This window comes from Cervus elaphus, chromosome 9, assembly GCF_910594005.1.
Source record: "Cervus elaphus chromosome 9, mCerEla1.1, whole genome shotgun sequence".
Taxonomy (NCBI): domain Eukaryota; kingdom Metazoa; phylum Chordata; class Mammalia; order Artiodactyla; family Cervidae; genus Cervus; species Cervus elaphus.
The window spans coordinates 107,166,206-107,180,585 of NC_057823.1; the positions used below are offsets into that span (position 1 = coordinate 107,166,206).

At 36.7% G+C, this 14,380-nt stretch overlaps 1 protein-coding gene across 1 annotated transcript in view; it reads right to left on the reverse strand.

Moving 5' to 3' along the window:
* Positions 1 to 14,380, reverse strand: part of PJA2 (praja ring finger ubiquitin ligase 2) — a 70,495-nt gene that overhangs the window by 36,840 nt on the left and 19,275 nt on the right. The window contains exons 2-4 of the mRNA XM_043913762.1: positions 13,854 to 13,971; positions 10,227 to 10,427; positions 7,535 to 8,585 (exon numbers count right to left, since the gene is read on the reverse strand). Of these exons, the coding sequence (XP_043769697.1) occupies positions 7,535 to 8,585; positions 10,227 to 10,427; positions 13,854 to 13,884 (1,283 nt within the window). The 5' untranslated portion in view covers positions 13,885 to 13,971. The remainder of the gene's footprint in view (positions 1 to 7,534; positions 8,586 to 10,226; positions 10,428 to 13,853; positions 13,972 to 14,380) is intronic.

Sequence of the window (14,380 nt, forward strand, 5' to 3'; positions counted from 1 at the left end):
AATTATTGCTCCCACCACCACGAATGTTTTCACAATCACCTCACCTTCTTTTTTCATTTCAGGGCCAGATCATTCCTTCAAGACCTTCCCCTACAACACGGTTTCTTTTGTTTTTCAACTAATTCACAGACTAGCCTTCTTATTCATTCAATCTGAACCACCAAAGTGTAGCTGCTTCTTTAGCACTACATTTAAAGGTATTTTTCATATGTGCAAAAATCACAGTTCCTTTTATTAGAAAAGCATCCAAGGAGATTTGCTTGTATTGTGAAGTATCTGTAAGCTCTTACTAAGAGCTAAGACAGTATTATCGAATGATTTTAAATAGTGAATTTTCAGTGATATCAGTTTATTTAAAAAGGACCAACAATTATCTTTAGCATATATTCTCCAGAATTTAATACACATGGATGATATAAATGGTAGAAAGTAATATATCAATAATTTCCTATTAATATTTCATTCTGAACATTATTATCTATGACAAATTTCCCAATTTAATGTCTATTACTAATTTGTAGCTCTAAAAATCCAAACTGTTTCAGAGGGCTAGTCAAAAGAAATTTAACTATGATTAAGATTTTTTACTATGAAAAGCAAAAAACCTGCCATAAATTATTTCTTTACTGAAGAAAGAAGATATCATATTTAACATCAGGTGAAGTTCCATCTGTGATATATGACAGCCTTTTGCACCCTGACGGTGGAATACTGGAATGGCAAGACCAAGTTTTGAAGTCTGACAGAGTTAGCTTAGGGTCTGCTCAGCACTTATAGTACAAGCATGGACAATGCATGGACTTCCCTGAGTTCACTTTTCCTCATCTGTAAAATGAGGACATTAATGTTTACCTTTCAAGTCTACAGTGATGTTTAAATGAATAGCAGATAAAATATTTTGCACAATTTTCAGAAAATGGCAAACATTTAATAAAAGTGGTAGTTACTTCTTTCACTGTATAACCTAACTGCTTAGAAATTTCAATAGGATTTCCTGCCAGCACACCACCATTTTCCTCCTTTCTCTATCAAAGAAAATCTATTCAGTATCTTCTGGTTTGTCTTGCTGAATAGACAAACTGACAGTGTTATCAGTCTCCTGGCCACCTGACAGCTTTATACCAGAGGTCAGCAAATTATGCTCTGGTGCGTAAGCAAAACCTGGCCACCCGTCTGTTTTTCAGTGGCCTGGAAGCTAAGGGTGTTTTCTGCATTTTAAAATGCTCGTATTAAGTATTCACATAATAGCCTCAATTTTGCCTTTTGGTCCACAGAGCTTAAAATATTTACTATCTGGTTATCTTAAAAAAAAAAAAAAAGTTTGCAGACCCCAAAGAAGACATAGTAAAGAAGTATCCAACATAGATCAGTAGAAGAGAAACTGTGGAGCAGAAAAGTGTGAGCAAACAGCTCAATGGCAGCACTGAAGTCAGAGAAGATGGGTAGAGTAAAAAATCAATTAGCTATGGAAACTAGAGAATATAGAAATAATAAAGGGAATTAAGATTCTGAGGCATTTAATAAGAGTGGATAGTGAAATAAAAGCAGCAGTGGATGTGAAACACTTATTCTGAAAACTCAGCAGTGGAAAACATAAACAGGCAAGTAATTAAAAGAGAAAGCAAGATCAATGAATGTTGCCCCCAGGATTTAGAAAAATCGAAGGAACATAGGGATAAAGACAATAAATAAGGAAGGTATCAGACACAAATACTAAAGAAAAAAATTTCGGAAGAAATTTAAAACAGGAACCAATACCAACGTATTATGTTAGTATGCTAGTATGTAGTCTTATTAAGGAGAGGAAAACAAGATGGATCACATTCTGCTATTTCAGTATCTCCAGGAAAGCAGAGACATAAGTGTATCGACTGAGTGACATGATGATAAAGAACTAAAAGAAAAAAGATCTTAAAATAATTTTTCAAGAACAAGCAACAGAACCAAATAGGACACAAATTAATCTTGGACTAGTGAGGACTCATTTGTTCTTGATTATAAAAGCACATGAGTTAAACAGTTTAAATTCCTCAAAGTAAAAACTAAAATACCACTGTGAGTTTCACATGGTCTTTCACTAGTACTGCTTCCATTAGCATTTAGAACTATATTCAAAAGCAGAAAACTGTAACCTACTCAAATACTATGCTCTTTAAAGATTTAACTGTGAACCAAGAAACGTTTTTCATATAAATAAAATTAAATGTGGTTTCTGTTGCTGTTCATTGTTCAGGTGCTCAGTCGTGTCAGACTCTTTGCCACCCCATGAGTCGACTGCAGCCTGCCAGGCTTCCCTGTCCTTCACTACCTGCCCGAGTTTCCTCAAACTCATGTCTATTGTTGATGATGCCATCCAACCACCTCAGCCTGTTGCCCCCTTCTCCTCCTGCCTTCAATCTTTCCCAGCATCATGGTCTCTTCCAATGAGTCAGTTCTTTGCATCAGGTGGCCAAAGTGCTGGAGCTTCAGTTTCAGCATCAGTCCTTACAATGGGTATTTAGGGTTGATTTCCTTTAGGATTGACTGGCTGGATTTCCCTGCAGTCCAAGGGACTCTCAAGAGTCTTCTCCAGCACCACAATTCGAAAGCATCAATTCTTTCACGCTCAGCTTTCTTTATAGTTCAACTCTTACATCCGTACATGATTAATGGAAAAAGCACAACTTTTGACTACTATATGGACCTTCGTCAACAAAGTAATGTCTCTGCTTTTTAAAACACTGCCTAGGTGTGTCGTAGCTTTTCTTCCAAGGAGCATCTTTGAATTTCATGGCTGCAGACACTGTCCTCAGTGATTTTGGAGCCCAAGAAAAAAAAGCCTCTCACTGCTTCCACTGTTTCCCCATCTATTTGCCATGAAGTGATGGGACCGGATGTCATGATCTTAGTTTTCTGAATGCTGAGTTTTAAGTCAGCTTTTCCACTCTCGTCTTCCACCTTCATCCAGAGGCTCTATAGTTCCTCTTTGCTTTCTGCCATGGGGTGGTGTCATCTGCATGTCTGAGGTTATTGATGATTCTCTCAGCAATCTTGATTCCAGCTTGTGCTTCATCCAGCCTGGCATTTGGCGTGATGTACTCTGCATGTAAGTGGTTTTTCTATAACAATTCAAAAAAGATACATGCACCCCAATGTTCATGGCAGCACTATTTATAACAGACTGGACATGGGAGCAACCTGTTGTCCGTCAACAGGTGAATGGATGAAGAAGTTGTGGTATATATATGGTGGAATATTACTTACCCATAAAAAGGAACAAATTTGAGCCAGCTGAATTGAGGTGGATGAACCTAGAGCCTATTAAGCACAGTGAAGCAAGTCAGAAGGAGAAAAGCAAATATAAAGGCACAGACACATGGACTCTAGAAAACTGGCACTGGTGAACCTTTTGCTGGGCAGGGATAGAGATGTAAGCTCAGAGAACAGACTTGTGGGCATAGTGGGGGAAGGAGAAAGTGGGAAAAACTTAGAGAGTAGCACTGAAACATACAGACACTTAGTGGGCAGGTGCTGCGTAACAAAGGAAGTTTAAGCTTGGTGCTCTGTGACCATCTAGAGGGGTGGGATGGAGCTGGTGGGGAGGAGGCTCAAGAGGGAGGAGATATATGTATACTTACAGCTGATTCACATCTGTTGTACAGCAGAAACCAACACAACATTAAAAGCAACTATCCTCCAATTAAAAAAAAAAATTGTATGTGGTTTCTAGACAAAATACTTTATGTACAAATCCTAGTTAGAAATAAGAAGTAAAATCAGCCAAAATCAACCTCTGACTCCTTAAATCTCACAAGGAATTGATCTGTCTGTCTTCTCTGATATTTATATATTTATATATATCAGAGATATATAAATATCAGAAATATTTATACCACCCCCCAAAATTCAACTATATAGAAGCTTAGGGAAGAATGAAATTTTAGATAGTTTTCTTATCTGACCAGCTGTGGATCAAAAACACTTTTTGAATTTTATAGAAAATCCTCTGGAAGGAAATTATGTTACAAAGTATGGTGTTGGAGAAGACTTGAGAGAGTCCTTTGGACTGCAAGGAGATCCAACCAGTCCATCCTAAAGGAAATCAGTCCTCAATCAGTTTCAGTCCTGAAGCTGAAACTCCAATACTTTGGCTACCTCATGCGAAGAGGTGACTCACTGGAAAAGACCCTGATGCTGGGAAAGATTGAGGGTGGGAGGAGAAGGGGACGAAAGAGGATTTGGATGGCATCATGAGCTCAATGGACATGAGTTTGAATAAACTCCAAGAGCTGGTGATGGACAGGGAGGCCTGGCATGCTGCAGTCCATGGTGTCACAAAGAGAAGGACATGACTGAGCCACTGAACTGATTATATAATTCCTGGCATTCTCAAAAATAGTATACTAAACATAATCTAAGCACTTTCGGGCTTTTTACTAGTACTAACATTGAACTATGTTGCGATAAAATGATACAATAAAAGTTGTTCTAATCTATAAGTCTGTTTAATTTAGTAAATAAGACCCAAATAGTTATGCTTTTTTTTTTTTCTTTTTTTGGACTCATCACATGGCTTGTGGGAGCTTAGTTTCCTGACCAGGGATTAAACCCAGGCCCATGGCAGTTAAAGTGTGGAGTCGCAACCACTGGACTGCCAGGAAGTCCCTAGTTTTTCTTTTTGAATTATGTCTGCCTTTTACAACTTTCTGGTCTTTCCCTTAATATCAAAATATTGTTATCTATGACTCCCTAGGCAAGCCTGAGGAACAAAGTTATTTATCCCCAATTTATTCCTTCTAAACTATGAACTTGTAAACAAGATAAAAAGTTTTGCTAAAATATTAGAGTATGTGCTTACAGATCTTTGCTTTGGTTGTTCAGATATTTTACTTGTTGGGAGATAGTATGATCAGAAGAACTTTCTTCACAGCTTCCAACTAACACATAGGAGAGGAAAGGAGCTTCATTCAGCCTCATAGTAACTATCTGTATATTCTGTCTTTCTCATAAGGCTGCTGAAGATCAAGGCAACAGGGATCATTATTATTTGTATTTACAGAGTACCTGGAACAAAATGTGACCTTTAGAAGGATTTCAATAAATTCTTTTTAAATAAATCAAATCAAAATCAACTCATATTCCTTTCATTCTCCCAAAGTCACCACCAACAAAAAGTTGTCCTGACATGTTTACATTAGGTAAGGTAAGGTTTCTTACCTTTTAAGCAAGGGTAAGGCCTAGGGACAGAAAAACTCTGAAAAAAAAAAACTTAAGTGCTGTAAGAAGTGGTCAGGAGATGGCACACCTATTTTCAGAACAATTAGGCCCAAGGTTAAAATCTGCTGCCATAGCCCAAAGGCTCTTTTAAACTCAAGATCTTGTTCTCAAACAGTTATTAACATTCTCAGGGTATATTTCAAAAGAGCCGAGTATGAACCTCAGCTCTTTGGTCTAATTCCAAGTCTGGTAATTATATGCTGCCTATTAAAATTCCCCTTGCAGTTCTAATTTAATAAGGTGGTGTTCAGTTCCTGTCAAACAGCTCAGAGTAACACCACCAGCTGCAATGCTCATCCCATAAAGTATAATGTTTCAGATGTGATTAAATGATCATCTAGAATTTTTCAGGGAAGCGAACATACATTCTTTAAAATATTTTCCACTTATAAAGAATAAACTATATATTTTTAAGTGGCCAAAAAAATCCTATACCTTAAAATGTCACAGTAAATTTTAGTTTATTTTCTTGATAAAAGAGTTCTACTTGTAGCTATTATAATATTAATATGATGAGAAAACTCTTCAAGTGTATCATCTTTAAGTTTTATAAAGCAGAGAAAATACAAAAACCTGAGACTCAAAGCTATCCTTTTTCTTGTGGTTGGCAAACAGCGTAAATATTTCACCAACTTCATTAAATGACATTAGGCTTGACTACAAAATAAAAACTAAGGAGGTTTTTATTTTTGATTAATGTATCTATAGTGGAGAAAGCATAGCCAAGCTAAATGAATTCCTTCAAAGAAGGAAAAATGTGGTAAAAAAAAGTACACCAACCTTATACTTTCAAACCATAAGATATCTAGATTATGTTATTTTTAATAGTAATCTAAAGGTCTAACAGAGGTTCACAATCCAATCCAAAAACCTAAGGGCTGAGTATGTTTCAGAATTTAGAATTTCAACTGCCCCTCCTCAAGATTTAGAAATACTACTTAACATTACCAGTGGAATCTAAGTCAGCACCCAGAAATCAAATGTTTTCATATTTCTTCAGTAAAATGTATGAATACTTGAAAAAGGGCCTAATTTTAGTTCAGATCTAGATCTGCAACCAAGTAAGTTAATACTAGTCAGGTTTTGTGGTCAATTTCTGTTTTTAGAACTTTATGGATTTTGGATAAAAGACTGTGCACCTAAACTGAAACAGCAGAAGTCAGTCAGGAACAAGTTCTTAACTTCAAGATAACAGTAGAAATATTTCAATTGTTTCTACGAGTTACATATGCTTTATTACAGAAGCTTAATTCATACATCCAAAAAAAATCAAAACAATTTATTACTCTTATGATGTGAAAGAAAATATATAAAATGCATTCATATTCATTAAGGATAAATTTCTTCCTTTGCAGAACTTTCTAGTTAAAAAAAAACCATTATTTCTTTACATTGATAAAATCTTGCAATTGCACTGCAATTGAGCATTGCAAGGGTTACCACAAGCTTAAAAGAACAGAAGTCTAGACTCTGGGGTACTAAAAAGTCAGCAGCTGGACAAAGAAATTCTCCATTTCTCCGTTCTTTCTGTTGTCTTATAGTATGGGAAAAAAGGAATCTATGTAAGAGGAATCAGAATGCTTTTTATAAGAAAAGTAAACTTCAAAACAGTAAACTACAGTGGTGAAGAACAGAGAGACTAGTTAGTAAGGAGACAATCAAATTCCAGGTCCACGTTTTACTAGCTTTGTGACCTTAGAAGTTAGTCAATACTCTTATGCCTCAGTTTCATCTACAAATGTGGAAAATAACAAATGTATCACATAAAGTTACTAATGAAAATTAAATGCTAAATAAAAATAAATAAAAAATAAACTGATAGGAACAACAGGAAGAATAAACAGGTGATATTAATAAATACTGGCAAAGTTAATGCAATATTATCAACCAAAATTTCCTCGATCTTAACCACATTTTAAACCCAGACTGGCTTAACATAAGAAATTTTTTAAAATACAACAAATGTTTACCTTGCATTTGATCAGTATTAACTGAAATACCATGAATTGAAATAATTAGTATCACTATCCTTTTTTTAATAAAGAATAGTTATTACCTGAACTTATAAGTTCCACAAACTACTGAAACACCTCAGAGTTTCTATGAAAAACTAACCAGTATGCATGGTTAGCAATTGGTAAATTAAAATATATGGTAAGTCAAAATAGCTAATTCCATGACCATGGCAGAGAGCCCATCCACCAAACATAAATGGTACTAGAAAATAAACCACTTTGCTCACTACACAATCTCACACAAAGCAATGCACAAAACTTACCTATCTTCATCTTTATCATACAGTTGGTAATAGTCTCCACAGCCATTCCAAAATGTGTTATCCACAACCTCTGGCCTTACTGTGGCTCCACTTTCTGTTGTTAGTTGGTTATCTTCTGTTTCCCTCTGTGTAACTCTTGTGAAAGGCAGATCCAAGAACATACAATCATGTTCTCCATCATACTCATCACATTTTATTAAGAGGTCATCTGAGCCATTTTCTTCAACTTCCAAAGCCTCTCTCCACCTCTGAACACTTCTTTGTTTGGCCTCATGCCTATTAAAACCTGTTTCTTGGTCCACCTGGCTTGAACTTATCACTTTCCTAACTTTGGGCCTCACCACCTGCTCAAGAGAACTTCCCTGGTTTTTGCCCCTATCATTGGTGTTTTGTTCACTGCAAATATGCCTGGGAGCACAGGCTGAATCTTCAGTTGAATTTTCTCTTTGTCTCTCCTGGCTAGTATTATTTTGTTGTTTCTTTCTAACCACTTCATCTTCAGAAGAGGACCTCTGAAACTCCTGATTGTTCTCACTGACAAACTCAGTATTATCAGTAGAACTTTTCACTAAAGGTGCTGAATCTACCTCTTCAAACTCATCTCTTAATTCACAGTTGAAAGAGGGAACTGTTGGTGAAAGACCAGTGTATGCCTCTACCTCTCCATTTTCCAACTCAAATACTGTATTGCCCAGTGCTTCCTGATAGCTACCACCTTCCAAAACGTCTGCAGAGAGCTGAAGATGGTCATCATCTTCTCCATGTCTGCTGTCTGGATCATAACAGTCAGTATGAACCAATGTAACTCCATTTTGGACACTCGAAGCATTACGAACTCCTGGAGTATACTCTCCCTCAGACTGATGGTGAAGATCTGTACTGCTTCCTAAGGGCTCCCTGCCTTCCTCGCTGTGAGGTACCGCAGCAGAGGATGGAGTGCTCTCAATGGTTTGATTCAATGCTGTATCACAAATGGGAATTTCTGCTTCACTTTTTTCAAATGAAGGGTCACTGGGTAAAGAAGAATGAACTTGATCCAGTGGACTGGAACCTTCACAGAGAACAAAAGAAAACATATTTAGAGGGGCTAATTTAGATAACATTTAATAATGACTCTTTAACTAGAAACCATACCAATTATTACTTATTTGAGAATATGAGTGAATTTCTCTGACTGGTGCTTCCACACTCCCAAATTTAACAGAGAGGGAAGACTGGTTACCCTATGAGTTCATTTATGCCATTGTATAGCCTCTCAATATCCTCTCTCTCTGGACATCTTCTGTAGGTTTTTCACCTAAATCCTAATACTTAAAATGTTCTATACAAGATATTTAAAAGAGAGACTAATGAGAGACTTGAGAGAAGTCACAGGATAATCAATCTACTCTTCCAGTTGTTGGAATGGGCAATTCAAACTTAAAATTATTTTATTACATGTAGATTTCTTTAAATTGTTTATAATAGCTATAAGAACAGACAACAGATCTAACAGAAATGAGACTCTATTGTGTTCTATGTCAATTCAGTAGATTATCTCAGTCACTAGATACATAATATTAAATTTCTATCCCCAAAATGAACTATTATAATATATCTACAATGAGTTAACTTCAGTTATGTTACAGCTATGACTGAAAAACAACAAAAAGTCAATATATTGATTCTCTTTGTCACAGTTTCTAAGAACTATGAGACAAGAGTAAAATGCTATATACCCTACAAATTACTTTCAGCACAACTATCTTTTACACTAATGTATAATTAAAAAAAATAAAGACACCAAGACCTGTTGAAACAAAATTTTATAAATTATAAATAACTACAGGTAAGTCTTATCATATCACAAAAAGGCTTCTTTAGCAAAATGACCTTAGCTAATAATTCATATTCTTGTACACAAATGACAGAAAAAAAAAAAAATCCTAGAATTATCAAGTTTGCTCAGAATAAGAGGAAACTGACATTCCAGTCCAAAAATGTGTAGTTATAGTACACGGATTGTTGTTATTGTTTAGTTGCTAAGTGTGACCAACTCTTTTGCGACCCCATGGATTGCAGCCTACCAGGCTCCTCTGTCCATGGGATTTTCCAGGCAAGAATACTGGAGTGGGTTGCCATTTCCTACTCCAGATCTTCCCAACCCAGGGATCGAACCTGCCTCTCCACACTGGCAGGTGGATTCTTTACCACTGAGTCACGTGGGAAGCCATAGTACATGGATACATGCAAAATACTTTTTGAGTAATGAATAATTAAGGAATTTTAATTAAATAACTATTACTTGACCTTTGTATTTTTTATAATGATTCTAAAAATATCAAATTAACCAAGTTAAATTATTTAGAGATACAAATAAAACCAAACAACAAAAAAGCTATTTAAATTTAATATGCAGGGGAGAATATACTCAGTGCACATTAAAAAAATAATTGTTTTTCTTGAACATTTTCTCTGGCGAAGTGATGTGACAATGTAATCACTGCAATGACAATGCAGTTATAGATTAACAACTGACCATCTTCTGTGTATATACTATTAAGTTCAATAGAAAATTTTAAAATAGAAATTGTTAGGAAATGTACAGCATTTATACTCAAGACACACATAAAACCCACTCACTATTTCAAGCATCACAAGATCAATTCTTACATCGCTATTAACAGCTTTTAAATAATTCCAGGCCGCATACCTGAGGAATTTTCTTTTGGAACATCATCCAGTTCCAACACTTCATAGTCATCACCAGCCCGACCTAAGCTTCTTTCGTGCCTGGTCATACACGGTTTGAAACTGACATATGCATGTCTTCTGCCATATCTCCTGCCTGTAATTGTCTGATATCCTCCTGCTGGTTTAGGCCAGGCAGCCTTGGTAGAGTCTTGATCCATTGCTAAAAAAACAGAGTTAAAAATAAGAGGCACAGCAATGGCTTTCTTGTGACATTTGGGGTAGTGTTTCAACATATGTTGCTATTATCTGTCAAATCATATGCTACTGAACACCAAGTGCCCCTTACTAGTAATACAAAACATACTTGAAAAGTAAGCATATTACTTTATGAGAGTTATGTGACCCCCCTTCATCCCTCCCTCAAATATCTTTTTTTGGTTCCTTTAAGATACTGCAGATTTTTATAACATAACCTACCCCCAATTTTTTCCACATGCCAAATTACTATACTGTAAAAGCTCCTGAAGGATTGGAGAATGATCCTTCAAATTATCTAAGTACCATATGAACAACTGCTCAATACAGATTTGTTGAGTGAAATACTCACATATGATATGATGGTTTCAATTACATTAAAAGTGAATAAATTCCAGTCAAATTGCTGTTCAGTTGTTCAGTTGTGTACGACTCTTTGTGACCCCATGGACTACAGCATGCCAGGCTTCCCTGTCCTTCACTATTTCCCAGAGTTTGCTCAGACTCATGTCCATTGAGTAGGTGATGTCATCCAACCATCGTGTCCTCTATCATCCCCTTCTCCTCCCACCTTCAATCTTTCCCAGCATCAGGGTCTTTTCTAATGAGTTGGCTCTTCACATCAACTGGCCAAAGTATTGGAGATTCAGTTTGAGCATCAGTGCCTCCAATGAATATTCAGGACTGATTTCCTTTAGGATGGACTGGCTGGATCCCCTTGCAGTCCAAGGGACTCTCAAGAGTCTTCTCCAACACCACAGTTCAAAAGCACCAATTCTTCGGCGCTCAGTCTTCTTTATAGTCCAACTCTCACATCCACCCATAATTACTGGAAAAACCACAGCTTTGACTATATGGACCTTTGTCAGCAAAGTAATGTCTCTGCTTTTTAATATGCTGTCTAGGTTTCTCACAAGTAATTTCTTTAATGGTATCTGTACTATTACAAAGAATCAACTGGACCACAATAAAATATATCCCAAAGATTAGGGTCAAGTAAAACTCTCCAAAAGAAAACAGTGGTGAGCCAAGTCAAACTTTTCAAAACTACCAATGTTATACGCATGGTAAGAAAAGTCAAAAACATATAAACAACGTAAGTACTAACTTCTGATGCCTAAGGGATATGTAACAGCAAAGATTAGCATCTTTTACTAAACAGGACATTATCTCACATCTACATATAGAATAAGTTTGCTTAGTCAACTGGATTTGACATATATTATGCAGGAACTAATAAGCAAAATATTTCCTCACAGTATATGGAATAGTCAGTAAATGAAAGTTACATATTTCCATTTTAGGGCATTAAAATAAAAAACATAATTGCTTCTAAGCACAAATTCTAATCCCAAAGAAAGGCAATGCCAAAGAACGCTCAAACTACCACACAATTGCACTCATCTCACATGCTAGTAAAGTAATGCTCAAAATTCTCCAAGCCAGGTTTTAGCAATACGTGAACCATGAACTTCCAGATGTTCAAGCTGGATTTAGAAAAGGCAGAGGAACCAGAGATCAAATAGCCAACATCCGCTGGATCATCGAAAAAGCCAGAAGAGTTTCAGAAAAACATCTACTACTGCTTAACTGACTATGACAAAGCCTTTGTCTGTGTGGATCATCACAAACTGTTGAAAATTCTGAAGGAGATGGGAATACCAGACCACCTGACCTACCTCCCAAGAAATCTGTATGCAGGTCAGAAAGCAACAGTTAGAACTGGACATGGAACAATAGACTGGTTCCAAATTGGGAAAGAAGTACATTAAGGCTAAATATTGTCATCCTGCTTATTTAACTTATATGCAGAGTACATCATGAGAAACGCTGGGCTGGATGAAGCACAAGCTGGAATCAAGATTGCCAGGAGAAATATCAATGACCTCAGATATGCAGATGACACCACCCTTATGGCAGAAAGTGAAGAAGAACTAAAGAGCTTCTTGATGAAAGTGAAAGAGGAGAGTGAAAAAGTTGGCTTAAAGCTCAACATTCAGAAAACTAACATCATGGCATCTGGTCCCATCACTTCATGGCAAATAGATGGGGAAACAGTGACAGACTTTTATTTTGGGGGGACTCCAAAATCACTGCTGATGATGACTGCAGCCATGAAATTAAAAGACACTCTCCTAGGAAGAAAAGCTATGACCAACTTAGACAGCATATTAAAAAGTAGAGACATTACTTTGCCAACAAAGGTGCGTCTAGTCAAAGTTATGGTTTTACTAGTAGTCACGTATGGATGTGAGAATTGGACTATAAAGAAAGCTGAGCGCTGAAGAACTGATGCTTTCCAACTGTGATGTTGGAGAAGACTCTTGAGAGTCCCTTGGACTGCAAGGAGATCCAACCAGTCCATCCTAAAGGAGATCAGTCCTGGGTGTTCACTGGAAGGTCTGATGTTGAAGCTGAAACTCCAATACTTTGGCCACCTGATGCAAAGAGCTGACTTATTTAAAAAAACCCTGACGCAGGGAAAGATGGAAGGTAGGAGGAGAAGGGGAAGACAGAGGATGAGATGGTTAAATGGCATCACTGACTCGATGGACATGAGTTTGGGTGAACTCCGGGAGCTGGTGATGGACAGGGAAGCCTGGCGTGCTGTGGTTCATGGGGTCACAAAGAGTCGGACATGACTGAGCAACTGAACTGAACTGTAGCACAAAGAAAAACGCACATGTATTTACAACATATAATACCAAGTGTTGCATTATTACTTCATCTCTTCACAAACCTGATGAGATGGATACTGTATTTTATTTTAAAAATTAAAAAATTAGGGTTAAATGGATTATTTAAGTACCCTGTCCAATGACCCAGTATGATTCCAGAATATTCATTGGAAAGACTGACGCAGAAGCTGAAGGTTCAATACTTTGTCTACCTGATGTGAAGAACTGACTCATTTGAAAAGACCCTGATGCTGGGAAAGATTGAGGGCAGGAGGAGAAGGGGACGACAGAGGATGAGATGGTTGAATGGCATCACTGACTTGATGGACATGAGTTTGAGTAAACTCCAGGAGTTGGTGATGGACAGGGAGGCCTAGCGTGCTGCAGTCCATGGGGTCACAAAGAGTTGGACACAACTGAGCAACTGAACTGAATTGATGACTCCAGAACCAGTACCTTTAACACCTCCAAAAAAAGTCTCCAAAGTGTAAACCACAATAGATGCTAATGGGGTAGGAAAAGAAAATTAACAATTTCTAGTTATACTCATTTTGTATCAAAAATTATAAATTAAGCTTTATAAATATTCAATACATGGAGTGAAACTGGCCGTAAATAAGACCAAGATTAAACATCATATACAGTACTCAAGGAATCCAGAGGGGAAAATATGAAGTCCTCAATCTAGAGTAAGTAACGCAGACTTTGCTTACCTGCTGGCTCTTTTTCAGTATACTGTGACATATATGGCAGTTTCCGTGTGCCCAGTTCAGTGGAATTATGGATGTGATTTAGTTTTTACTCACACAATGGATAAGCTGCAGAAGATTCCTACAAAGAAATCACAGATTAAACACAACATTAATGAAACAGAAGCACAAAACAAAATGGCAAAACTAATAGTTCTAGTGAAGTTCTTGGCTTGCCCATAGCAACACAGAAATATACATTGGATTTGATAAGGCAATCAAAAAAATCTGAAAAGTATGAAGATGGCTATTTGAAAACATTTAGATATCCTCTTGGAAAACCTTGCCTTAAGTATGTATCATCCTTAAGAAAGACAATGATGATAACAGAAGAATAATTTATAAGTACATAAGCAAATATATTAGGAGAAGTATATATTAGCAAATGTATTAGGTCACACATTGGGGTATGTGACCAAACTTACATTATATAGTACTTTGGGCATCTACTACAAACTATGCTACCTTTGCTTCTCCATCAAACACTAAAG